At 38.1% G+C, this 26,530-nt stretch overlaps 2 protein-coding genes across 2 annotated transcripts; both read right to left on the reverse strand.

The window, feature by feature from the left end:
• Window positions 1-804: 804 nt before the first annotated feature.
• ccne2 (cyclin E2) lies at window positions 805-7,580 on the reverse strand. The gene is made up of 12 exons (XM_015045081.1): window positions 7,101-7,580; window positions 5,250-5,289; window positions 5,021-5,102; window positions 4,884-4,934; window positions 4,120-4,262; window positions 3,757-3,892; window positions 3,529-3,675; window positions 3,356-3,451; window positions 3,146-3,280; window positions 2,958-3,069; window positions 2,711-2,868; window positions 805-2,166 (listed from the first exon to the last, which is right to left on the reverse strand). The coding sequence occupies exons 2-12, from the start codon at window positions 5,261-5,263 to the stop codon at window positions 2,056-2,058; spliced, it is 1,185 nt and encodes a 394-aa protein (XP_014900567.1). The 5' UTR covers window positions 5,264-5,289; window positions 7,101-7,580; the 3' UTR covers window positions 805-2,055.
• A 1,224-nt stretch (window positions 7,581-8,804) lies between these two features.
• Window positions 8,805-23,481, reverse strand: tp53inp1 (tumor protein p53 inducible nuclear protein 1). Its single transcript, XM_015045082.1, has 4 exons — window positions 23,220-23,481; window positions 19,568-19,932; window positions 14,155-14,698; window positions 8,805-13,470 (listed from the first exon to the last, which is right to left on the reverse strand). The coding sequence occupies exons 2-4, from the start codon at window positions 19,695-19,697 to the stop codon at window positions 13,248-13,250; spliced, it is 897 nt and encodes a 298-aa protein (XP_014900568.1). The 5' UTR covers window positions 19,698-19,932; window positions 23,220-23,481; the 3' UTR covers window positions 8,805-13,247.
• Window positions 23,482-26,530: the final 3,049 nt, after the last annotated feature.

Raw genomic sequence — 26,530 nt, forward strand, 5'->3', positions numbered from 1 at the left:
CGCTGAATATCTGAAACTTATTGAGCTGAACCTGAAACATTCTCACACAGATTTGAGTCACAGGAAGCCGTTTTTTCACTCGTGGAACATCAACGTGTCGCATCCGCAGAGTTTTACTAAAATACTCCTTTAGCGCATGAGTATGGAAATTAGGAGCTGATGTCATGAATCATCTGACAAAAGTGGGACAGAAACTAATCTCTGTACTTGAGTTTGTAAAACTGTGACCTTCACTTCTTGCATTTTATGAACTCTTCTGCCATCTTTAATTTGTGCTGCAGCAACATTGTTACGCAGGATTTTATTCTAAAACTACTTGTTTAAAAAGCCTGTAACTGGGTCACTTCGAGCTGCAGTGTGAACGAAGCCCAACATTCATGTTTCTTCTGCCAGTGATTTATTTTTATTTGCCACTTTTTCACTCACTGGAACAGCAGCCTTTAAATGGTGGGATTGTTCTATTTGGGACTTTACAAATTCAAGAAAAAAAAAAAAAGGAAGTATGCATTTCTGTAAAGCTTTTAGAAGTCATGTCCAAAACTTATACATTTAGATTTACAGTAGGCCACAAAATTCATCAAAATTAAAAATGCTTAATTAGTTTGTAATTCCTATTCAGGTAGAACTTTAAGTACGAACTGCTCAACAATATTTTTTTAAAATTAAATCTGCATATTAAATATGTATAAGGCTTTGGACTGTTTATTAGAATAAATTTTTACAATAGTTCATTCATCATTTTGAAACAACCTCAGCTTAGAAGAATCAATCAGGCATTTTACTTCTCAAAAAACAAAGACCAAAAACTCTTTCAACATTTATTTAAAACATTAATACAAAAAGGAAATTACAATTTTCTCTGTTTAAATTGCTCTATGTACAAAAACATTCTTTAACATTTATACACAGTTCACATGGTTTATGTGTTCACTGCGGAGGTTTACAGTCACAGGTTTGATGGATTTCCTTTTTTTTTTTGGCTCACTCCATTTTAAATTAAGTTCATGTACATATTTTTCTCCCTCGTTCCCATTATATAAAAAAGGCACTGAAGACATCCTTATGTACAACATTTAATGCTGAACTTCAAATGAACAGATGTTATGGAGCAAAACTCATAAATACCTTTTTGCCTTTGGCACTGAGTGACCAGACTAAGTTCAATCAATAAAAGATTTTACATATGAACATGTTTCCTTTACTTACGAAGGCTTATTAATAAATACAAGCACTTAAAATGAAAAGGCAAAAAAAAAAAAATAAAAAAAAATAAAATTTGCACAAAGGTCAAGTTTTCCAGGAACGTAACAAAACGTTGCAACTTGATTGCAACAATTATACAAAATGTAAAAAAAAAAAAAAAAAATTGCCACAAGCAGGTCAGGTGCATTAAACACCTAAATAGGAAAAAAAAATTCCTGTAATTCTTGTCGCTATAAAATGCTTCAAAAAAATCAAGCTGTTTGCTCTAAAGGTGACAAGCCTCCATCAGGACAAATTTTTTTTCTAAAAAAAAAAAAAAAAAAAAAAAAAAAAAGACATAAAAGGTGGTACATGTGTAATTGTACCTGTTTAAAATGGAATGACTGTCGTAAGTAAGAACAAAAGCAGGTTTTTCTCATTTCCTGAGAATCAACTGAAGCACCATCAGAAAGCATCAAAGCTTCAAGTTTAAGATCAGCACCAGTGAAACTCCCAGATGACGGCTCACATGGGGCGAAGACCAGTTGAGTGAAAACTGTTGTAGCAATGCAGCTGCTGCTCGACACCACATTCATTACAAAAAAAAAAAAAAAAAAAAAAGATAAAATCATCGATCACCAGGTTGATGACTTAATCAATCTGGTGACTGATTAAACTGATCAATCTGAAACTGATGAAGGAGCAGATCAGTTTCTTGTCTGATCTGTTAAGGGTGCCAGAAGTCAGAGCTTAGTGTTAAAACAACCTAACATAAAAACTTTTGTTCTCCACATCACGTGTCGCCATGGCGACTCAACTGTGGTGTCAAGTTGTCCTGAAGAGAGGTAGTGGGTCCTGCTGATGGGGTCCAGCTCAGGGATTGGTCGACTTTTCTGTGCTGCTGGGCGGGGTCAGAATCTTCCCCATGGCAACAGGTGACTGCTGACAGCAGGGGCTGTTGATTTGACGCTCCTGAGCTTTTTTCTGCGTAAAGATGGAGGAAAAAATAAATTAAAAATGTGCTAACAATTGGCTAAGAAAAACAATTTATAAAAGCAGTGCCTACATTAATAAAAATAAAAAAAAAATCCCCACTTAGACATTTTATTGTTTGATTTAAGTACCAAGCAATCAAAATTATAATTCTGCTGACAACAAAAAAAAGTCAAAGTGAAAACTGATTTCTACAAGATATTTAATGTAAATTAGACTGCATCAATATAATACATGAACACAAAGCACTGTTTAATTAGGTTCATCTCTTTAAAGGAGTGAATATCCAAGTTTTTAGAAATCAATTTTTCCTTTTGATATTAATGTTTCTGTCAAAAAAGCAAGTTTTAAATGCTTAATTGATATATCCTGTTATTTATTGTAATAAACAGGGTTCAAGTGGTCAAAAAGCACTTCAGGATTGTGTTGTGCCTTGGTTAGTTAGGACAGATGGTAAAGCTTCAACAGTCCAAATTATTGTCAGTTTCTCATTCTGAATATTATCACAGACTGATGAACAGATGCGTTTCCTCACCAGCAGGTCCAGATAGGCCACATGCGTCTGGATGTTGTGCCTGTCATCGGTTTTGACTTTGGGGAAGTTTTTCAGCTGCGGTTTGGGTTCAGAGCGCAGCGTGTCCATGAAGGGACTCATCCACTGATAACAGGGAACCACGCTCTCCCAGGTCAGGCCTGCCAAACAGAGGCAGAAACTCACTGGTTACGGCCTGGAATATTCATACACCGAATGCAAAATGTGCAGAGACCGAGTGGAAACCCACCTGAGACTTTATGAACAACGTCAAACGTAGAGAAGTGACAGAAGGCGGCAGCAGCAAGAATGCTGTAGCTGTAGTCCAACGAATTGATGTCCATCATACACAAATCTAACAGCTGAAGGAGATGAAGGCAGAGGTCACACTCTGAACATTTAAAATATTTATTAAAGAGTCTGAGGAAGCAAAGATACCTGTGTGATCTGGATGTAAGTCTCCTGAGAAAACTGCGGCTCCAGGAAGTTTTCTCCATCCTTCTGGGCTTCCACCTGAACGTACAGCTTGAGCCAGGAGATGGGAGTCTCTGGACACAAGTTCCAGTCCAACGCCTGCAGGAAGACCATCATGTTAGAGCAGAAAAACAACCTCTCCATTCAGAAGGGGGATGGAAGCCGCTACCGTACCTTTAATATATGAAGCTCTGTGCACTGGATGTCCCACACGTCACACGCTTTGTCTGTGACGTACGCAAACTCGTAGAGTTTAGGAGGATAAATTTCCTAAAGAAAGAAACATTTCAGTGAAAACTATTCTGCTAGGATATAAACACCAGAAACAACAGGAAGTGAAGACTAACTTCTATCTTGGAGGCGATGAAGAGGGCTGTGATGCCAATGAGCTGCAGGTAATCTTTGTTGACGTTCTCCTGAGTCAGCATGAAGCGGTCAAAGTAGTCCTGGGCCAGGTATGCTGTCTGTCTGTGGAGGTTGTACACCTCACTCACCTGCACAAAGGCAACAGCATAAAAATCCCACAGATTCACCAAGAATGTGTTGACAAAAACACTGCTCTGCTTGGTACTCACCTCCAGCAGCCAGTCCAACAGGATCGCCCTCATCTTGGGCTGCAGTTTGGGATGCCGCTGCATGTAGCTCTTGTCGTGAACGTACTTCAGCTCCTTGTTGAGCATTTTAATCCAAACGTCGTCTGAACTCGCCCAGCTGGGAAGAGAAAGAAACCAAAACTGCTCAGTCATTTGCAAACCAAAGCTTAAATAGCTTGGCTCGTACCATGTGACGAAACTAAGAGCTAAACCATTCACACTCCCATCAAGTGACCCTGATTACATCAGATCTTACAATGACATTTTAGATTGTGAACAAACAACCATTTCAGTGAGAAGTGTTGAACTACAATGGCCTCATTGATGTGCAAAACCCAGGCTTACCTGAGACAAGGGATGGGGGAGGCCTTGATGAAGAGGTTCTTGAACTGATACTGCTTGAAGCTGGATGGGTCTGAGGGCTCCAGCTCCTTGTGGGGAGTTTCAATGAGAATGCACGGACTGGCTCCATCCTCCGACCAACACGTCTGGAAAAGCAGGAACAGCAAACTTTAGATGCACACATTCAAGTGGAAATCAAAATATGTAAAAAAAAAAAAAAAAAAAACAAGGTATTAATGTCCAAAGCGCAATCTAAACAAAAATACAAAAGAAAAAATATACATGTATATTTTTATAAACTCATAATTTGAGAACAGATATTTTGTTTATATAAATGTTTATAGATTTTGTTTTTAAAAACCAATAAAGCGTCATGTGAATTCTGGAGACGTTATCTGTAAGATTAAAGCCGTTACAAACCCAAAACTAGGTATACCGGGAATTTAATTTTTAGTTAACTTAAATAGTGACCTCTTCTGGTAAAGAGGCGGTACTGCATCATCACAGCCTTTCCCAAGTTCAAAACGTATTCCCTTCAGCTAATTCTGTTATAACAAAATCAATAAAAAAAATAAATAAATAAAAAACACAATAAAGTTCTTTATTATAATCTACAACTTTATAAAAACGGACGTGGAGGAAAAATATGCAGTTTACTGATGGGAGGGTGCTGCTAAGTGAAGATAAAGTAGTAAAACACATCCTGGGCAGAGCTCTTATCAGCGATAAACACACAATCATCTGGAGCTGACGTGAAGCAAACTGACCTGTATTTCATAGTTCTGCTTCTTGGCTGAAGGTTGAAGTTTCTTCTTTGGCTGAGGCGGAAAGCAAAGAAATGAATCCATGTTCAAGTAAGCCAACTATCACTTACTAACTGGACACAAACAAAAACAAGACAAACCTCAGACTTTCTTTTCTTTAGTGGTTCTCGGACTGCGGGTTCATCTGCATTTGAATCCTTGGCTTGAAGCGTGAGGCGACCACTGCGATGAAAATGGATATTTAAGGTCCCTCTTCTTGATATATAATTAATAAAAACTATTTAAATCTGAAGACAATCTATTTATATTCAGATTGTCCTTTTTAGCTTCAAAGTTTGAAAATAAAACTGTGAACTTATAGGTGCTTACCTGCGTCTAGACATGGTGCTGATTTATTCTTATGGCTCTCCTGGAAATAAAAACAAAAACAAGTTAAGATTTGTGAAGAATTGTAAATATATTTACAGAAACTACAGGAGAATTGGACGCTGTACATAAAATTAGGATCATATTAGGAAGAAATCCTAACAACAAAATAAGCATGGAAACATCTTACAAATACTGAAACTTTGTAATCTTTCTCAGATAACTGGCCAAAAATTTAAGGGGGCAATTTGCTCTTGATACTAGTCAAATTCAATTAATCAAATTCCTCAAAAATAAGAATTTAAAGCATTTCTGGTCTCCAAACACATCATGTAGATGTTATGACACAATTTTTGAGTTTGATAAAAATCTAATCAGGATTAGAGTTATGCTTTGATGAATAAATTAGGATTATATCATTCACTCCAATGCCTTTTATAGTTATTTGAAAAACAGGAGTGGGTCAAAACTAAAAGGGCAGACCTCAAAGAAAAACAGGAAATCTGCTTCAGCTGGTAAAAGACTAATCGGTGCATCTCTACACGAATCACTGATAAGGCTGCTAAAGGCTTAAACTGTCTAAAAATAAAAAAAAGGTAAAAGTTATTAAAATTATGTTATATAAAGCTTGGAAATTCTTGGTTGAGCAGGAGAAGGTTTTTTTTAGAAGATGCAGGATGTAGGACTGCTAATTTGAATAGTCGAGTCTGAACTTGGTGTATAATCTGTAGCTAACTTAGGAACAGTAGGGCTAGCTTGTGATTAACAATACACCCAGTAACCAACTTAACAATCCATCGTTAGTCTACTAGCACAGGCTGAAGAAGTATATGGAGCTACAATGCCGATCTCCAGCTCATTGAAAACACATTAAAGTAAATAAAAACCGATGAAAAGAGAGAAACTAGCCGGCCAGGTTCTGTGAGCCATCATGGTAATGCCTGGAAGAAGGGGGGCTGACAACTCTCTCCGTTTCAGACAAAAAAGCTCAAAAATACAACATTTCAATTCCAGTTTCTCGGCTTTAATGACGACGCACATGTCTCTAAACATGTTCACTAAAGTTTTAGTCGATAAAACATCAAAATTATTGGGTTTTAGAGAGGTTTGAAACTCAAAGACGCGCCAATTTCTACAACGGAGAAGCGGGAGGATTTGAGCCCTGCCTCTTCGAAACTACCCCCAAATCTGCGAGGGAAAACTGCGAACGAAGACCCCTAAAGGAGGCTGTTATTAACCTTAGACAATTACCAACTGACAGAGAGGGGGTACAAGAACCACATATCTGAATACGATGAGTTTTATAACCAATGGAGCGCCAATAAAGTCGGGTAAACTGCAACCAATGCGAGGCTAATCTGTGGAGGGCAGCTACTGTACTTAGCAAACTAACAGCTAACTAGGTCAACAATAACCGACTAACCCTCCAAAATACAGATAAATTATCAATAATCAGCTTCAATCTGAAACACTGGGAAACTATTTTTTATTTAAAATGGCCGTTGAAAGGTCAGATGACACTCAAAACCTGCTTTTAAACACACCACCCACTGTTCAACGCTCTGAACTTGCTGTACTTTCAGGACAAAAATGTTTAACCCAGCAGTTATAGAGCAGATATAACACGATTTATGAAGTTCGTGTAATGCAGCAAAGCTGGAGGAAAAACTAAACGATCAGTAGTTCCTCTCTCGGCCTACTGGAAAGCCACTCAACCTAGAGCTTTGCTATAATAATGCAATTTTCCAGCTAATCTGCCAACTAAAAGTCCCAAAAGTGACTTAGCATTCCTGAGTTTGTCGTAAAATCATGTAGATGTATCAGTAGACCTGCTCAGAAGTTCGGGGACCTTACCTCCTCAGCGAAGAATGAATGAATGCATCAGCTGTGGCGCCGGCGCCAATCCTTATATCCGCATCTGCCTGTCGACGCCAGTGCGCATGCCCGTTCCCGGTTAACACAAACGCGCTAAATGTTCAAATCTGAACTGTGATTTTTTGCAAATGGGCAGCACCGAGCGGGTAAAACCGGTTGCTCTTGCTTTATTTTGATTTATAATGACCAAAAACGACCCCAGAATGAAGCTTAGCGACCGTTTCGTCGTGTTTTTCCCGTGCCTTCATTGGTTTCTAACGGTCACCGAAGCGAAGCAACGTTTTTAAGAGGTAAACCGGACTTCCCGTTTATCGCGGTTGAATTTTAACGACGCAGAAATCCTTTATGAAGCGATACACATAGGAATGAGTCAGTATTTCTTGAATTTGACGGAGTTATATTAGATTTTTAAGCGATGTAGAAACTGCTTCCGCTCACAGGTCCCGCCTGTGGGAGGAAGCAATGTGACGTCAAGCCAATGAGAGGGCGAGTAGTGACAACCGCGTGGACTCTGTGCAGAATGTAAACAAAGTGAGCACGTGGGGCGGCTGTCAAACAGAAGCTGTGTATCTACTACTTCAACATATTTTATCTCAAGTAAAAGTATCTGTCCAAGAAATTACACAAGTAAGAGTGAAAAAGTATTTTTGTATAAAAAATTAAAAAGTACCGTGTCATTATCAATCACTTAATCATCAGACGGACCAAAATATAAAGTTATGTGTAAGTTTTGGTATTTTAAATACCTGAATGAAAATGATTCATATAAATGACATAATTACAAAATAACAAAATTTGACAAAAGAAACATTTTCCTAAATCAATTTCCTTTTATGAAAATACCTTATGAAACAAAACTACAAATGTGTATCTGTGTCTGGTGATTTTTTTGTTTAAAACAAACTTTTTTCATTCAGTGAAATTAGTTACAGTGGGTAGATCCATCCATCCATCCATTGACTTTCTTCTGCTGTAAAAGGTACATTGTAGTAAAAATACTCCTAAAAGTATATCTTCCAAAAGATTACTCACGAAAATGTTACTAGTTATTACCCAACTCTGTGTTTGTATATATGTCAGAATATTTGGCTTTTGGGTGGACTTTACAGGTAAACTTAATGTGACCTTCTGAATACACGTCCAGCTGTTCAGTGTTGCAGTACCATTGGCACTACTTACTGTTCTCTAACAAGGAGCTTAACAACAAAATCCAACGCAGGTGTTTGATACATGAACTGACTAATAAATTTGGTTAAATCAAAACTGATATTTAAACAGGCCTACTTATCCTGATGTTCATATTTCGACATTATGAGGCTGAGACCACACCTAACAACAGTACACCAAACATTTCAAATTCAGTTTTGTTAAGAAAAGATTTGTCCCAAAGGGAAATTAAATGTTGTCATAACTCATCTCATCCAATTATCTTCGAAGAGTTATTGTTGCTCGTCATATTCAACAGTAACATAACTTATTCCTCTTATTCAACTCAATTCAGAAATACTTTATTGCGAAGAAAAATGAAATGTTGTTGTAACTCATATCATCCAAGTATTTTCAAAGTGTCGTTGTGAGTGGTGATTCTGTGGGCAGGAAGGATCTCCGGCAGAAGTCTTGCAATGAAGCTTGTTGTATGACAGTCTCTTACTGGAGCAAAAATGAATCACACACAAACATTTATTTATGAAAACATTTATTGTCGGCTAATGAGAGATCACATGTATTAACCATTACACTTCAAAAACAGATGACCCCACTTTTTATCAGCTTTTTTTGTTTCTGACATCAGAACAGAGTGAATTGATCTGTTATACATCCAAAATACGAGGAAGGATGACAGTTATATCGATAAATAAAACATTAGCTCCTAAAATTCCTACAATTTTTTTTTTCTTTTTGGCAAAGTGCTGTATTATTCCAGTAAACTACATATAAACAAACATATCTAACACTCGATGAAAAATGAAAATGCCACAAGATATTTTTCACACTTAAAATAAAAGGAGAGAGAAAAAATTATTTGCTACATTGTCATTCTGTCAAAGTTGTACTCAGGCTGGGCGGATGGTGGCAGCGAGAGCTGGAGCCTCTTCAAAGTGATGCATAGTTTGTTTCTGATGTCTGTGTTTTTATCCATTATGTCCAATAAAAACATTAACAAAAAAAAAAGAGTTCAAGTTCTTCATCGATGCATTGTCATTACAACATTCCAACCTGGAAGGCACGTGATCCACAAATTTCAAGGCATTGAACAAAAATACTAGAAATCCCTGTTAGTTGGTAATAAAAGATGAGTTGAGCTCAAAGATTTAAGCACAGATAAAACATTTCAGGCTTCTGCCAGCAGGTGGAGCCTTAAACGTCGACTCCAATCCCTTCTTTCTTTAAACGTTATCTTCTTCAAAAATATCGCAGTAACACAAAATAACACCAAAAGTGAACACAAAGGTTGAAAAGTCAAGAGTTAGATAGCGTAGATCTAAAAGACAAGCTTACATAGGCTAAAGGCAAAGTCCACCATTGTAATATGTACAGAAACCATAGACACTCAACAAACATAGATACAGTCCTATCAAAAACAACCAGAGAGCCTTCACCACACTGCAAAAAGTGTTCTGAGTTTGTTCAGATTAAAATCTTTAAAAAAGAAAACATACTGTATCTGAACGAGTCAATGGTAAAAAATGTTTTAAGTACATTTTTAAAATTGTTTCATAAAAGGCATTGATCTGCATCAAGATTGTTCCAGAAAATGCAAAAAACAATGGTGTGTAAAACTTATAAGATGCAAAGTTCAAATACATTGTCAATTTAGTTGAATAAGAACAAAATACATTTTTATAAAACTTTAAACATGGAGATTCTGACATGTCAAGAGAAAAAAAAGAACATTAACTTACAGTTTCTGGACGCAAGAGCCTTCCATATGTTTTGTTTGTATATAAAACTGTTTCTTTCTGCAGTGCGGGAGCTCATTCTGGTTTCAGCTTTGCTTACAGCAACACATTAGAACATAAAACTGTCTACTATTTCATCCAAAAGCATTTAACAAACATTTCAATATTGCAAAAACAGAACATAAGTATTAAACAGTAGTGAAAGATTACAGATTGCCGCTACTTTCTTTTGGTTTAAATATCAGTTGAACAAAATGTAACTATTATAGCATAGAGATTAGAACAGTTGAACAAACATTAAGTACATTTCTAAAACCAAGTCAGGTACACTTGAGCAAAAAAAAAAATAAAAAAAATAAAACATATTAACAGCTCTGAAAAGACAGTTTGTCTATCTTGATAGATTCCCAAAAGTGGGTGATGGTTTGTTTTCACAAACCAGGGACTGAAAGAAGCTTTAGAGACACTAATCTATCAGGTAATTATTTCTCACACGCATTTCAGAGGCGGGAAAAAGTCCAAGCGTGTTAAAAGAATCATCATCCGTCAAGTAAATCTGCATTTTCCTAAAGTGTAAAAGGTGATTGGTTGTGACCCTGAGAAGTGGACTGCAGATTTATATCAGAACAAACCAGAAAACCCAGTCCTTTTCCATTATCTTTTCTATTTTTTCCAACATTGTGATACTAACACAACATTACAACCATGCAACAAACAGCACACTCATTACCAAACATACCAAAGCAAGAATCCATCAATGCGTACAACTTCATACTGATATGTAATTTGCTTTTTTTTCTAATTTGGAAGTATATATATATATATATTTTTTTTTTTACATACATGTTTTTTTTTTCTTTTTTTAACATTTCTATTCATCTCAAAGCTACCATTAAAACAAGGCATTTAGTGATATTGAACCCAGTCATTTTAACTACTTGTATTTATTTTTTTCTTCCAAAAAATATGGTGAACTGAACTGAAAGTCAGAAGCAGGTTCGGCTGGCACAGCAGGAAGTCCTGAACTGTGCGAAAAATAGTGGTGCTAAAGATTTCAAAAAGGCAGTAAATATAAGAGACAAATTCCCGTAGAAAGGCTCTTTAGGTCAATGAAATTACTTGCATTGAAACTAGAGTGTGTTTGTAACGAGAAAATGAGAACACAAAGAAAACCTGAGATCAAGTATAAATGTTGATCATCTCTAAGAAAAAAAAAAGAAAAGAAAGAGGCGATAGTCCGGGGGTGTGCTTGAGGATAATTTTGTTAAAACTCTCTGTTCTGTTTCTCTATTTTCAGTTACAACAGTCTACAGTTTCACAGGGTGATCTGTAAAGTAACATCCTAATGTCTGGATTTACTTTAGGTTTGTTTAATGAGAAGTAAACAGTAAAAGTCCTGTAGAATTTATTTATTTTTTAATCCAGCAAGAAAATAAATACCGTCAAAGCCTCCTCAGAAAAGTCCTGCACACAAGACCTTAAACTGGAGATGCACTGAGAAATCAGCTGTGGACCAAAATCCCCTAATTTTTAGCTTGACTAACCCTAGATTGACAAGAATCTGGCCAGAAACTCAAAAATCCAATAATTTTTCCAATCAGTGAGCTGCCTGATGATAACACTCTTCAGATTGGATGTTGTTACTGAGTAAAAAAACTAAGTGAGTTACTGATGTAAGAAGCTATTTAAAAAGAAATGAGATTTTCTGCAACATGCTGGAGTCAAGATGAAAAGCATTAATGAGCATTGACAAATACATGTGGTGCATTCAGGGTGTAAGAGAGAACAAGACTAGAAGAAGATACCATGTAAGTCATGTTTAACCTGCTGACCGTAATTCCTGCGTGTCAGCTTTGAAAATGATTGTAATTTCTTTGTTACATTCTTCAGGGAATACAAATGGACATAGCAGTTTTAGCTAACAATGCTCATTGTTATTGCAAAATGTAAAAACTGTTTTAAATGGACTGTTTTAAATCAGTGGAGAGCACGCTTCCACTGATCCGCTAATAGCAGAGCTATTATTTTGTTTGCTAACTTGGAAAAGCGCTTAGCCCAATTAACTTCTCCGAAAAAAAGTTTTCTGGATAAAATCTAAAGCGCTAATTTACTTTTAGTTTTGTAAACTTTCAGTTGAGTGAAGCTTACCAAAATAAAATAATTGAGTCAAAGACAAGATGTGGTAGGCTGACGCAACGAATCAATGGTGGTTAGCTGAAGGGATTCAATTAAAGCTCTCCAGATCTCCTAACATTAACTAAGATAAATTAAGGTTGTTTTTGAAGAGGAATTGGTATTTGCAGTTTGACATTTTACAAAACCCAGAAATTGGACCACAAAATTCAAATTAATGCATCTCTACACACAAACAACTAATTATAAAGTAAATGTTTAAAGACTCAGTAATTTAGTATTGCACTTCACAAAGATATCAAATATGAGCTCAAATTGTTTTAACATTTCAGAAATTAAATGCCTCCTGCCTCCTTGTAAAAGAATAGCTAAAGTAAACAAGAACATGTTGCTGATTATAATAGTGTGGATGAAATGAGTGGAAATGCCCCTTTAAGGATTTGTACCCAAACTGTTTGAAGCTTCATCCTAACAGTACTGCAATGATTAAACCGAAGCACAGCCCTGCTGGACTGTACATATTCAAGTGATTTAGGATCTGCAATGTCTCCTGCTGCCTTGACAAAGTTACCTGTACGTTTGCAGGCAACCAAACCATCACCTTGTGAGTCCCTGAAATAACACCACCGGACCATCCTGCCACGCTGTGAACCTGCCTCTGAATAAAGTGACCTACAGCGTTGTTTCTACACATTAAGTTGCCCATTCAGAAACAAAACAAAAGTGAGAAGGAAAGAGAGTCATTTTGACACCTCTTTCTCTCTGATTGGATATAAAGTAGTCAGAAAAGGTAAGGGGAACATGATGAGCTTTTTCTGCATCCCTTTCTCTTCTTTTTAGAAAGAATACATAAAGAGAAGGGCGAGAATGAAAGGAGGAAAGTGTTTAGAGTAAAAAAAAAAAAAGCCAGCTACTTTCCCCATCTCCCTGTCCAGTAAGGTTTTCAAAAGGATCAGCCGGGACTGATGATGTAACTGGCTGCTTGCTGGTGTTTGCTTCTGAATTATAACAATGAAAAAGAAGTGAGAGTTTGTGAGCGATTGGCCGGTGTTGACATTTCCATCCTGACTAACTGTGATGCTGCTGGACTCCATCAGAAGTTGAGGTGCCTCTGGGTGGGCTGATGCAGATGGAAGTGGAGGGTGCCGGGCTTTGTGGGGCGCAGCAGGTTGAGGCGTCGCAGGGCCTTGCGCGACAGCAGCTGGGTGCGTTGGGTGACGTTACCCGGCCGCTGCTGCAGGAGTCCGGGTTTGGTGGTGAGCGCTGCAGCGTAGCAGGTAGAGTGCAGGCTGGAGCGGCGCTGCACCACCTCTGGTCTGTAGGAGGCAGAAATGACAACAACATAGAACAGATGAGAACAGTTTCTTAGTCTTAGCTAAAATACAAATTATTACCTGAATGACACCATCATGTCTTATATTTCTAAACATTATAATTTGACAAAATGATGAAAATCTCAGAGTTACATTCTCTAGGGGAAACACATGGTTGTAGCAGTTTTTTTTTTAAAAGCCATTTCTGCTTGACTTAATATCAATATCTAGAGCTGATCTGCTGATTAATTTTTATATTAACCAATTAATAATGCGATGCAAAATAGGACATTTTTAAAACATAAACTGAACTAGGGAAGCTAAAATTATGCAATTTGAGGAGTTTTGAATAGAATACATTTACAGACAAAGACGGGGCTTTTTTTATCTCAAATGCAAAATTTACATATTTTTATTCAGATTTGGCTTAATTACTGCTCTGATTATATTGTTCTTTCAGTAAATTGTCTTCTTTAGAGTCCAGTTAACGATGCCTCCTCAGCATGTGATCAGGTTCTGAAGAGGCCCAGTAATGAGCATCTAAAGGTCAAAGGATAGTGACCATCGGTGACTGGTGTTGGTGAGAAAATCCAGAAAAATTCAAGGGACATAGATGCTTGTTTATTCATCATGACTGAGTGAAGACAAACTTCTGTTAAATCAGAGATCATAAAAAAACATTCATACCTATGTCGAGGTCCTTCAAGGGTGGGTCTTGCCTTCTCTTTTCCACCTGCAGGTGTTTGGTTTGCAGACGGATTTCCAGACAGGAAGTCCATTTCCCGGTCAAGCGTGTGGTGTGGTATCGGGTCTCGGGCGAGTCGCGGCGGGCTGTGGTGGGCGTAGACGGACATGCTGGGGTGTTCGATCAGCAGGTTCTCCAGCGGGCTGGTCTCCAGGAGCACCGGCTGGCCGCCATGGCCGGTGAAGCAGGGGGGAGGAGTCACGAACCAGCTCTCCTCCAGAGAGCAGGCGTCCAGACGCAGGAACCCACCTTCCTCCTCCTCCTCCTCCTCCTCGTCCCCATCTTCATCATCCTCTGCACCGCCATCCGGGTCGGTGTCGGCCGTGGAGTTGAGGGAGGTGCACGAGGGGTAGCGGATAGCGGGGCTGGCAATCGGAGAAGGGATCATCACCAGGTCTTCCTCTTCCTCCTCCTCCTCTTCGTCTTCATGAGGGATGATGGTGGAGTCAGAGAGGCCGTCACCACAATGACTAGAGCAAGCTTCAGCTGCAGAGGAGATGCAATTATTTCACACATAAGTTCAGTAAAATCAGAAGAAAAAAAATCATTTCTGCTCATGTTTTTTAAAATTTCTAATGACAATATCTGTAATAATGATAACACCTAAATGTGGTTATGTAATGACATTTGAAGTACAATTGTTCTGTCATATTTGTCCAAAGAGCTCTCAGCATGTCCAAAGTGCGGCTCGGGGACCATTTGTGGCTCTTGGATTGATTTTGTGCGGCTGCCAACTGCAATTCAAGAATGATACAAATTTGACCCATCCAGCACCGGTGGTTGATCCTAATGGAAACCTTTTATTTGTAATCAGGGTAAAATTATATATATTTTTTTCTTTTACAATGAAAAATGTCAAGTACAGCACAAACTATTTATCTTTTTAAAACCAAGCTTTTATAATAAGGAACACCAGGTTTATCGGGAGACATTTTTATGAAAAGACGACTTTGCAGCGCCAAATCAACTTTTATTTCATTTTTTTAAACATGGCTAAATTCAAGCATTTTGAAAGACAGTGACCAAAAATCCTGTTCTTACACTGAAAATAAATTTGTCTAATTGAGCCCAAAAAAGAAGAAAAAACTAGATGGTTTTCTTTTAATTCAGCAAAAGTGAAAAATCCTTTTCAAGTTTTAGATCTACAGTGAATAACACTCCTTTCCTACCAATTGTAAAATAAAATCGACTATTTTATTTGCACTAAGTTTTTCTTAATTATTATTATTTCTTGGCCTATAAGTATCTTTGACTCTGTGATTTAACACTAACGCTGAATTTAGCCCTCCAGCAGGTGGCGCTGCACGCCGTCTATGCAGCAGCTGAACATCTCCACATGTAAACAATCATTTTGAGAGTCACAGTCAGGCCAGCAGACCAACATCTCCTCCCTGCAACCGAAACCACAACCTGCATATGTTTCTGTTTGAGAGCAAACACAACTAAGACCTGCTAAACCCGTCTGAGAGTCTGGGAGCAGGCCTCATATCTGCTCCAAACCGCCTGATCCATGTTTCCTCCACAAACTGCTGCCAAAATAACTCACTGAGCATTCTTGTGCTCTTAAATCACCCGCAAACGCACCGACATCCTGCACCGCAAGGTGTTTAGCTGTGCAAAAGGGGAAGCTTGCTGAAAGCTACAGATCAAGGGGGGATTGGCTTTGTTTTTACCCCACTTCAGCTTTTAATGATTGACCAAGAATCAGGAAGTTCTGAGGTGGAAACATGATCTAATGAAAGCAGGCTGGATGTTAAAAATAACTGTGTTGACTAAGCAGATGTCCCAGTTTGGGTCTGGTTCTGTTTATGGAGAGACTATTTTCACCAGCACTCAGTAAAGATTGTAAATAACGAAACATATTTGAGCTTTATCCAACTCCTCGACGTGCACACCAAACACACATGCACCATTATAGGAATGGCTCAGCTTGAAGACATCTCCATTGTGCCCCCGCCTGACCTCTGGGCTGTTATTGCGCATGCATCTCAATACAAAACACTTGTGAGTGTCTGCAGCTCATTTCCACATGTGACACGAACGCCACTCCTAAGAGTTCACAGAGGCATTCTTGTTTACCCACAACAGAACAGAGAAGTTGCAGCGTGCTGACTCAAAGTCCGAGAGCTGATGCACAGATATCACAACAGCTCAACGTTTTAACGTTCTTCTTCTGAATCCATCTACTCTGCTGAATCCATCTAGTGGAGGCTTCATGTGTGCTGGGTTAACGGGGCTCAGCTGGGAGAACAAATGAACTCGTTGACTCGCCCAATCCTCCTCCTCCACAAACAAAAAGATGCTCAGAGTCTGCAGGTTTTTATGGGGCAAAGCTCTAACTTCACTGGAAAACATTGTGAAACTCTGAGTCTCTGAACTGTGCACTGTTGGCATAACTGGAAACAAAAGCTTTAATACCACATTTTCAGACATCTACAGTTAGTACTTTCATGCTTAGCTAATCCTGTGCTGTTTTTTTAAACAACTTGAGTCAGACAGTGCCATCCAAAAGTATTCTTTGTCATTTAGTGTACTTTAGTGGTGGTGTGTGTGATCGGCTAACACAAAGTAGTGCGTAGTTGTGAAGTGAAAGGAAATGACGGATGGTTTTCTGGATTCTTACAAACAGATAAACAAATATCTATGACCAGCAAATCTCAAGACTTGCCATAGATTCTCAGTTGCATTTAGGTCTGGACTTTGACTAGATCTTTCCAGTGCATTCTTTGCTTCTATTGTAACTCTGGCTGTTTGGCGGTACCAGTTTTATGCAGCCTCAAACAGCCACATCATCTACAATAACTCTTTATTTAAACACGTTACAGCAACGTTTAATTTCCCTTTCAGATCAATAAAGTATTTTTGAATTGATTTGAACTGAATGTGTTTAGGGCAGAATAATGTTCACTTATAGTGTTAGTTATTTTTAACAATTAGTTGATTTCTGGTCACACTGGATTTTCTTAGGGGCATCACAGTGAAAGTGACTAAATGCAAATGCATGCCACACCTGGCAGATTTTATGTGTTAAAAATGTCGAAAACCAAGCAAGACTTAATTTCATCTTTATAATTATTCACTACTTTATGTTGGTTTAGCAAATAGATCTGAAACCTGCAGCTCTGGAGCCACAAATGGATCTTTGGCTGAAAATGATAAAGAATCAACTAATGTTTTTAAATATAGCAGCTTATTCATGAAAAAATGGGATTGAAATTTCACAACAGAATGACATAATATATTTTTAGATCCATTTAGATCAAAGCTATGCATCCACACTCTTCATGCTCTTTATATAAGTAACTTTTCAACAATATATAGGAATTTGTTTTAAATAAATGATTCTTAATATTAACAAAAAATTACGAGTTCCACTATTAGATTAGTAGTACTAGTACCTTTATAAATGAATATTAAGGAATTATTTACTGAAAACAAGCCACTATCTCTTGCTGTTCTAGAACATAAAATCCAAATAAAAGAACACAACCTACAGTTTGTGTTTTTTAATGTTACATAATGCAAAAAAGTTAAACTAATTCATATGGATCATGAAAAGTCCTGAAAAACTTTAACCTTAAACCTACAAAACTGTGGAAGGGAGCCAGAAACCAAACATGCTCACCTTCACTGGCTTGAAAATTAGACAACCAGGGTCTATTTTTACCTCCTTTAGTTCCTTGGATGCTTTTGTTTGGCCCGTTTACAGGTTTACTTCTCCATTAACCACCTGATGCCAGATATCCTCCATCACCCACACCCCCGTCCTGCCTCAAATATTCACACGGCTGCAGAATCGGAGCCTGGTCAAGTCGTGGCTGGACGGAGAGCTGAGGTAGAACCCACTCAGATCCATTTGGGAGTCACGGCTGCGCGTCGCGTTGCCGTATAAAGCGTGGGTGACTTTGTGAGCTTCTCTCTGCCTGACTTGTCTGTTTTGACTGGGATCTGTTTTGGTCTCAGACGGCTCTGGAAACTTGGCCGGACTTCTCCTTGCCATTACAAAATGCTGAAGTTAAACAGTATCTTTATCTCCAGCCTGCAGCTCCGTGTCAGATCGTCTTTCTGCACATTAAAAAGAACTCTTCCACACAACCCCTGGGTTTTATTTAACTGATTTTGACATATATTTTCTAAAATTTTAAGCCGTTTTCTCACCACACATATTGACATATTTAAAGCATCACTTTAAAAAGTTTCCAATATTAGTTATATCAAATAGATATGTCATCTAGAGTGCTGGTCAGAAGTTTACATACACTCATCAAGGGCATAAATTTAGTTTATTGGCGCTTTTATTGATGAATGTTTTTCATTGAGAGGTGATTATTACACAAGACAAAAATTTCGATAAATATAAAATAAACCAAATCAGACAAACGACTATTAATTTACTGCTGCTTTTCTATTTTCTGTACATAATATAGAAGCTCAAATATATACATACACCTCATGGAAGATAGTCTCTGTTTTATCGTTGGTTTTCAAATGCTCTCAGGAGAAAACATTTTGTCAGATGACGGAAAAATTGACTTATTTGGCTACAATAACAGGAAGCATACACTATCAACCATGATGGTGATGGTAGCAGGCCATGGTTTTATTTTGGTTCCAGTAGATCAGGCAGGCAAGCGTTCCACTTCCAATTGAACCCAACCATACCCTATTAAAATGGGTATAAAACTAAAATCTGACACCACTCCATTTTTGTAATAATTTTTTGGGAAGAAGGTAGCTGCGCTCATTGTTTTCTTCAGAGGTTTCGGAGTCGTTTCCTTCAGTGGTACCCCCACAGGTGAGGGAGTGAACAGGTTTTCAAAGTATTGGGATCGTTTTACACAGTGCAGCGTGAAAACAAATCATGTCTACTAAACATGTAACAAATATCACAATTTTGTTTCCTCATGGAACCCAGTCTACCAGACTATCAGGTGTGAAAACACCCAAAAAAGCCTCACCTGCCAATTTCAATTTTAGCTGATGCAGTTTTATTTTGCCTGAAAAGTTGCTAAATATAGCAACTAAGTTGCTAAGTTGGCAACGGTGGTTGACAGACCACTGTGATCTGATGGTCTGTCAAGCAGCTGTCTCTCATGGCAGAGAAAAAGGGTCAGTGGCTGATTTTCAGGCCTTTGTGGAGGTAGATAATATTGGTTGCTCATGTAGGCATTGGCCAATCACCCAAAATTAAGGATATCTGGACTAATTTATCCGTGCACCTCTACTTTAGGCTCAACTTTTGAGCTCAAATACATCATTAAAGCTGAGAATTGGTTATATTTATGTCAGTTACGAGTGAATGCAAACCTCTGACCTGTGTCCTACCAAACGTTTTTAACTGTGCATCGGGTTTACCCAGGTAGTTCACTAGGATCCAATCTTCTTCATCCTCCTCCTCTGCCTGTTGGCCGTCTCCTGGCTGGCTGCCTCGACTCGGCTCGTTCCCATCGTCTCCAAACAGAGTGCTGGCGAACCTCTGGAACATGCCGGGACGTCCTGAAGGCGCGTGAGGCCAAAGGAGGAGCAGAGGGAGGAGGCACGCGGCTCTGGGCGACGGCGGGGGGTCGGGGTGGTCCTTTTGGTCATCAGCTGCAGGGGGCACAGCGAGTCGAAGGCTCCAGAAAGGTGCTAAAGTGCATCAATGGGGTGTGGTCACCTTAGGGCCAGCAGGGACATGCTGGACATTGCTCAATGTTGAGTGCAAAAGTAGAGAAAGAGCCCTGAGAAAAGACATAATGAGTTGTTTTAGTGACTGTTATTTGTATGTGTGTGCTTTTTTTTAAAAAAATCAAAGGTTACAGCAGATTAACCTAAATCTGCAGCAGAATCATGAACAGGAACAAAGATGGAGGAGGTTATTTGAAAAGAGTGAAAGATTTTTGTTCACACATAAAATATGGGTCAGGTGGGGCTTATGAAAGCAAAGACTCTATGCAGCTTGCCAAGTGATTATTAAGTTACCCGTAACCCTATCAAGCTCAGCACATACTCCGTATACTGTAAACACTCAGTACTGCAGGGCCTCTAAAATACACTGAGCCGGTCAGCATTTTCCCTGTCACAAAACATTCTGCTGATGAGTTTTATTCTCCTGTAACTAGGAATAAGATACAGATCTGCAGAGAATCCATATTCCATAACTGGCAGCTGTGTTTACTTTTTGTTTGTCTAATTGCAAACATTAATAAATGCTGGTTTTATCCGTCCAGATTCATCCTTCGATGGCGCTTAAATATGCAAGGAGGAAGCTAAAAACAGCCACATGAAGACGTTATTAACTGGCTGGTTAATATTTAGCAGCGGATGGACACTTATCAGGCCGTAAAGCGCATCAACTTATATGTGCTGTCAGGGCAGATGGATGCGAGCAGCAGCTGGGATATATCTGATGGAAGCAAACACAGAGGAGCTCCTCTGTCTGTGTCTTTCATAGTGGCTGGGACATAAAGAGCTGCAGTGTCCTCAGAGGACACGCAGACACAGCTGGCCGGCAGCCTGAGCTCTGGACTTCACATTAGGAAAGTAGACAAAATGAAAAGTGATCAGTGTAGCTGTGTCCCGCTGCAGCTGCTGGGGTAACGACACCCGCTGGCAAAGTGTTGGAGGATTTAACAGAACAATGCTGCACCTGCCCTTTTAACCCATGCCTTTGTCTCAGTTTGCAATTTTAGTTGAAAAAATGTCTTTCAAAAGCAGATCTTAATAGGAAATAATAAGGTGCAAAAATCCAATGAACAGAGTTGCATTTCTCATCTTTTGTCTCTAAAGCCAAATAAAAGGGCAACAACATTGCAAAAAATAAAATAAAATAAATAAAGTAAATGAAAATATGTAGTTATTGGTGTGTTTGATGAATCAGTAAGTTTACATCAACATCAGCACTGTAAATAACTAATTAAATGAAATTGCTAACAGAAAAATTCATGAATGCTGACAGCGGTGATTCCTGTGCAAGCACCTTCACTTAAATCACACACTTCTTCATTTTAATATATTTTTTGCTTACATTTCTTACATTGCATAACTTATCAAAAACCTGAAAAACTAGACAAAATAATCATCTGATTACCTTTGGTTTTGTGTTTTATAAAGATTCTTTGAAATATACAATCCAATACTTGAGGTTTTCACATGTATACGTTTTATAAATCACAGTCTCTGAACTGGAGAGGAATATTTTTGATCAGGTATAACCAGATATTTCCACAGTCTAAGCAGCAATTACTGTCATTAACATTCTTTTACCTTAGCAAGGACATATAAATTAGTGTCTGTCTCTTCTAGTATATTATCAACAGACGTAGTCAGGGATATAATTTAAAATGTCATACATGTGCTGCTGCCTGTGACGTCTTACTGTCAGATTGACTTTATTATTAACTGGAAATATTTTTAAAAGATGTTGAAGTTGACAAGTAGGCACCCTATTAGCTACCAATCAAAGCTCTGTTGAAATTAACAAAAAAGTAGATTTTATTTACATTTGAAATATGTATTTGTAAAGAATAGAGTGGAGTTTTAGCTAATAAAATGAATGTAAGCAATAAAACCTATTGAAAGTGGTTTTGAACATTAATACTCTATTATACGAGGTGTACTTGAATGTATCATGGGGTTATTTTAACAGTTTACACGCAGGGCATGTCTATTTAGAAAACTGACGGTGAAACGTAGCTATATAATGCGAATAATAACTTTGAATCCCAAATGTCCGATTTTTCTTCCAGCAATTGAAAGCGTGCCACCATTATGCAGATCGGCTGTGGTTCGTTCAAAGAATCCCCGACGAGCTCGTATTTCCCAGCTATCCCCCTCGCATTGAACAAACAAGAATAAAATCGAACGTGGGCTGCAACGGCGAACAAAGGTTTTAAAGCTGTCGCCACCCCTAACAGCAGGCTGATAATCCTCTTCTGCACCTGTTTCACCCCTACACTCATCCTCCCTGAAAGCAGCTACTTTTAATGTTAAATTCACGAACATATATAGCGCTTAACTGATTGGAATGATCATACAAGGATAGCTCCACCTCCATTTTCTTTTGACTGATTAATTTTCATAAACTGTTTTACTATCCCATATTCTGGTTAACTTTATTGCATCTGACTATTAATTCATAATATACAGATGGAGGCTATATAGGGTGTTCAAATCTGTCTGTCTGGGATTAGGAATGAACCACAATGGATGCCCCATAATCAGGGATATAGCGGGGATAGAACACAGATTAGGCATGTTTTAGTTACAAACAGGGATTTATAACCTATAGAGCGCTGCAACACAGTCAAACTGAAAATAAAATATTACTGTTCACCTTTTTCCTGTTACCATGCTGTACAAACATGTTTTATTGTAATAAATAAATAGATAAATGGTTTTAAATAGGTAGATTATTCTGCCTAAATAAGGGCCTTTTTTATTTTTCTATTAAATAAGTCCATAAAAAATAAAACTGAATAACATTTTTAAATGTGGCATGTTTTTGTGTGTTGCAAAACTAATCGGCTTCCAGCTCCTGCTAATGTGATTTGTCAACCAGTCTGCAGGGGGAAATAAAACTGGCCCAGCGGTAATGAGGAGCTGCAGCAGCAGCAGCAGCCTCTGTTGGGCGCTTATTCATGGTTAAGCAAGAGGAAGAGGAGGAGGAGATTGTAATTCTACACTCACAGGGCTGAACCGCCTGGTAAAAACTTTTCATCTTCTGTATTATGTAATAAAATATTTTCCAGAACACAGCACCCAAACTTGAATATATCAGATGTAAAAGCATTAAAAACAGCATTTTGTTTGAGAATAAGAGGAGAAAGACCAAGCTTCAGATGTCGATCAGAACCGTGATCGCTTTGCAATAAAATCATAAATACGTGCGTTAACAAGTCAGTTATAATTACTTAACTAATAAAACAAGACGTCCATCTACTGAAATGCACATGAATATATGATTAACATGAGGACAAAAAAGCAAGAGACGCGTTAATGTTCACCAGGAGGAAAACAAAGAACCCACCTGCGGCAGAGGGAGGAGGAGATGTAAACGACGGTTGAAAAAACAAATAAAACAAAAATCCTTAAAACGGAGGTAGATTCGTTACTTTTCGAAAAATAGAAAAACTTGAGCTTTCTTCGCGGAAGAAATAAGTTATAAAAATGTTTAATTTACGGGCTGTACATGGGGAGTCACAGTGAGGTTGATCGTCTTTTCTCTTTTCAGCCCCGTTTCCTCGTCGGGTCCCAGTACTGCGACTTCTTTTGTTGTTGTTGTGGAGCTCTAACAGCTGATCGTCGTGACGTCACCTGGGGGACAGCCCATCATAGGGGCAGGGCCAGGCGCTGCTCATCCAATCGGAGCGCCGTACGAGCACTGTCACTAACCCACGTGACTCTGCTCCCTCCTTCTTGGAAAAAGGGGGAAAAAAGGGACATGACTGGGCAAAGCGCTCAGCTGAACGGAACAAAAATGTTGGTTTCCCTCCCTAAAACAGGCAAATGTTACATAAACAGTCCTGCATCCGGGTTAAGCTGCAGAGCTTCCTGTCTTATTAGCATCCACCCAACATATCAAACTCTTATTGCTGCAGTCCCATAAGACAGCATAAAAGAAGTGTACACCCTAATATATCTAGGTACATAGGTTTAGTTAATTTACAGTTTAAAGAATGTAAATACATAGCCAAATAAAGCTGGCTTAGTGCCGCAATTGTGTGGAACATCAATGCAATTATTCCAAGTACAAAGTGAAAAACTGTTAAAACATGCATATGCTTGAGTATTTTTGACGACTTATTGTGTTTGTTACATCTTCATTTAATTGGGCTCTTTATCATTTTTAGCTAGTTATTAAGGGCCATTATGTATGAAGGCTTTTTAGGGGCTTTGCAGATGGAAAAATAAATACATAAAATTGGAGGAATAAATTATTGCCAAAAAATCAGATATTTTCTGGAAAAAATGTGGCAATTTTTTTTTCTAGAAAAATGTAGATTAATCTGAAAAAAAAAATGTAAGCACATTTTCAAATTTTTTTAAAGAATATTTCTGAGATTTTTTGTGGAAATGAACTTATTTTTTCCGTATCTATAGGATCCCCTGTTTTATGGGATTCTCAAATGATTTCCAGGCCAAAGGGGAAACAGGTTGCTTTCCCAATGGGACATGTGAGGAATGCCTCGAAACTGATGTGCTGTGAAAGCCTCAAAGATTTATTAGGCAACATTACTGAAAAAATAGCTACAGATCTATCAAAACAGCAGACAGGCCAGGAAAAAAAAGTTTTGGAGATCCAAATGAGATCTACAAACCAAAACATTTTCTTGACCTGTGAGTACTTTTAACTTGATTTTAGGCCATGTGACAAAAAGTTTGGACACCTCTGCTTTATACTGAAAAAGATTTGAGACAGGCGTTCACGTTCCAGCAGGACGACGACCCTGAACATGCAACCAGAGCTACAACCTAATGGCTTAGATCAGAGAATGTAGATGTATTAGAATGACCCAGTCAAAGTCCAGACCTAAATCCAAAATGAGAATCTGTGAGAAAACATGAAAACAATATTTTCACAGATGCTCTTTGTCCAATCTGACTGAGATTTTACAAAGAATAGGCAGAAATTTCAGTCTCTAGTCTCTCTCAAAAGCTGCTAAAGACAGATTTAAAAAACATTTTTGAGCTGGTATATCACTTTACCTAACAAAAAGTTAAACAACTTTCTCCTTTTTTTGCTTTGTAATGCAAGGGTTAGGATTGCACAACTCTAGGGTTGTTTTGCATCTCTCCTTTCAACTTTATGGGTCATAATGTTACAGATTGGGATGCAGGTGTTCTCTCGTACAGCAGCGATGTGAATTTTCCCAGCTAACAAAACAGAAACTTCTGCAAAAACATCCATGTGGAAAAATTATCCCATGCTGTTGAGGCGGAATGGAGGAAAAGCTATTTATCCCACATTTTTCCATTGCTAAATAAGGAACACCTGTCCTCTCATAGCACCAAAACACTGATAAGATGTGCCCTGCTGCTCATTTCCTTTGGTGTTTTTTTGTTTTCCAGTGTTGTTACATCATCACTGTAAAGATATTTCACAATGTTGTATAAAACACCTGTAAGTAATAAACTAATCATTTGAAATTAGACTTTTAAATGTCCCATAAGGACATGAAGAAGCATAAGTCTTGCTCTTAATCCACAGACCTACACACTCATGCCACCATACACTGGACCTTGTGCTGACATATGGCATTGAGTGTGAAGAAATAACTTCTCTATACCAATATCCCGTCTTAAAGGGAACCAAAGTGCATTGCTCTGAAGCAATGAACTTTATTCCAGATTCTTTAGTTCCTTGCTAAGTCTGTAGTCCTTAGATAATAATACGACTTGAAATTCTGCTTTATCAATGCTTGTTGAATTCTCTGAAACCCTATATACCCCAACAGCAAGTTCTAGTACATTTTGTCCCCGTGAGTCATAAAAGTTATTGTTAAGACAGTATTAAACACCCAACCCACCCAACCCTTTGACTCACACTGTCCAGCTACCTGAACATGAACGACTAATCTGTCTATAAAAATAGTTCCCAAGGAGTGAAATTGTACATCACTCTTCTTTAAAGTCCAGGTAACTTTCCTCATTTTTCAGAGATAACAACCTTAAACAGAAGACACAACATTAAAGGCAGAAATGTCAAAGAGTGGGCAATGACTCATGCACGTTTATGATCTGTTTGTTCCCTGATAAGTGTTTCTTTTCTATTATGATATAATGAAATAAGCAACATCTGACCATGTGTGGAAACCTTTGCTCCTCATCGAGACAACAAATTTCCCATGAACCCAAACATAAAATTATTGCTTTTGTTTTCCACCTCTCCAGCTAACTTTAAAGAAAGTTTGCTTATTTAGGTTTGTAGGGATAACAAACTTGAGAGATATTCTTAAACAGAAGATAACATTGTGAAAATGTCAGAGATTGGGCAATGATTCATGTACTTTTACGAACTGTTTGTTCCCTACTAAGTGTTTCTTTTCGATTATTATCTAATAAAATAATAAAATAAGCAACGTCTGATCACGTGTGGAAACCCTTGCTCCTCATTGACAACAAATGTCCCATGAAGAAAAAAATAAAATTCTTGGTTTCCTATAAGATTTGGATCATTGCAATGCCAGGAAATGTAAGTAAATCAGTGTTCTGAGAAGAAACAACTATGTCATGAGAACTAAAACCTACATAACAGAACTTACATTCATCCGTCACAACAACGCAGAGTTGCGCACCTTCTGCTTCGCCTTGTGTAACATGGCTAATGTTTAAAGTCTG

The sequence above is a fragment of the Poecilia latipinna genome, unplaced genomic scaffold (assembly GCF_001443285.1).
Source record: "Poecilia latipinna isolate Pla-1442-1.1 unplaced genomic scaffold, P_latipinna-1.0 Scaffold707, whole genome shotgun sequence".
Classification (NCBI taxonomy): domain Eukaryota; kingdom Metazoa; phylum Chordata; class Actinopteri; order Cyprinodontiformes; family Poeciliidae; genus Poecilia; species Poecilia latipinna.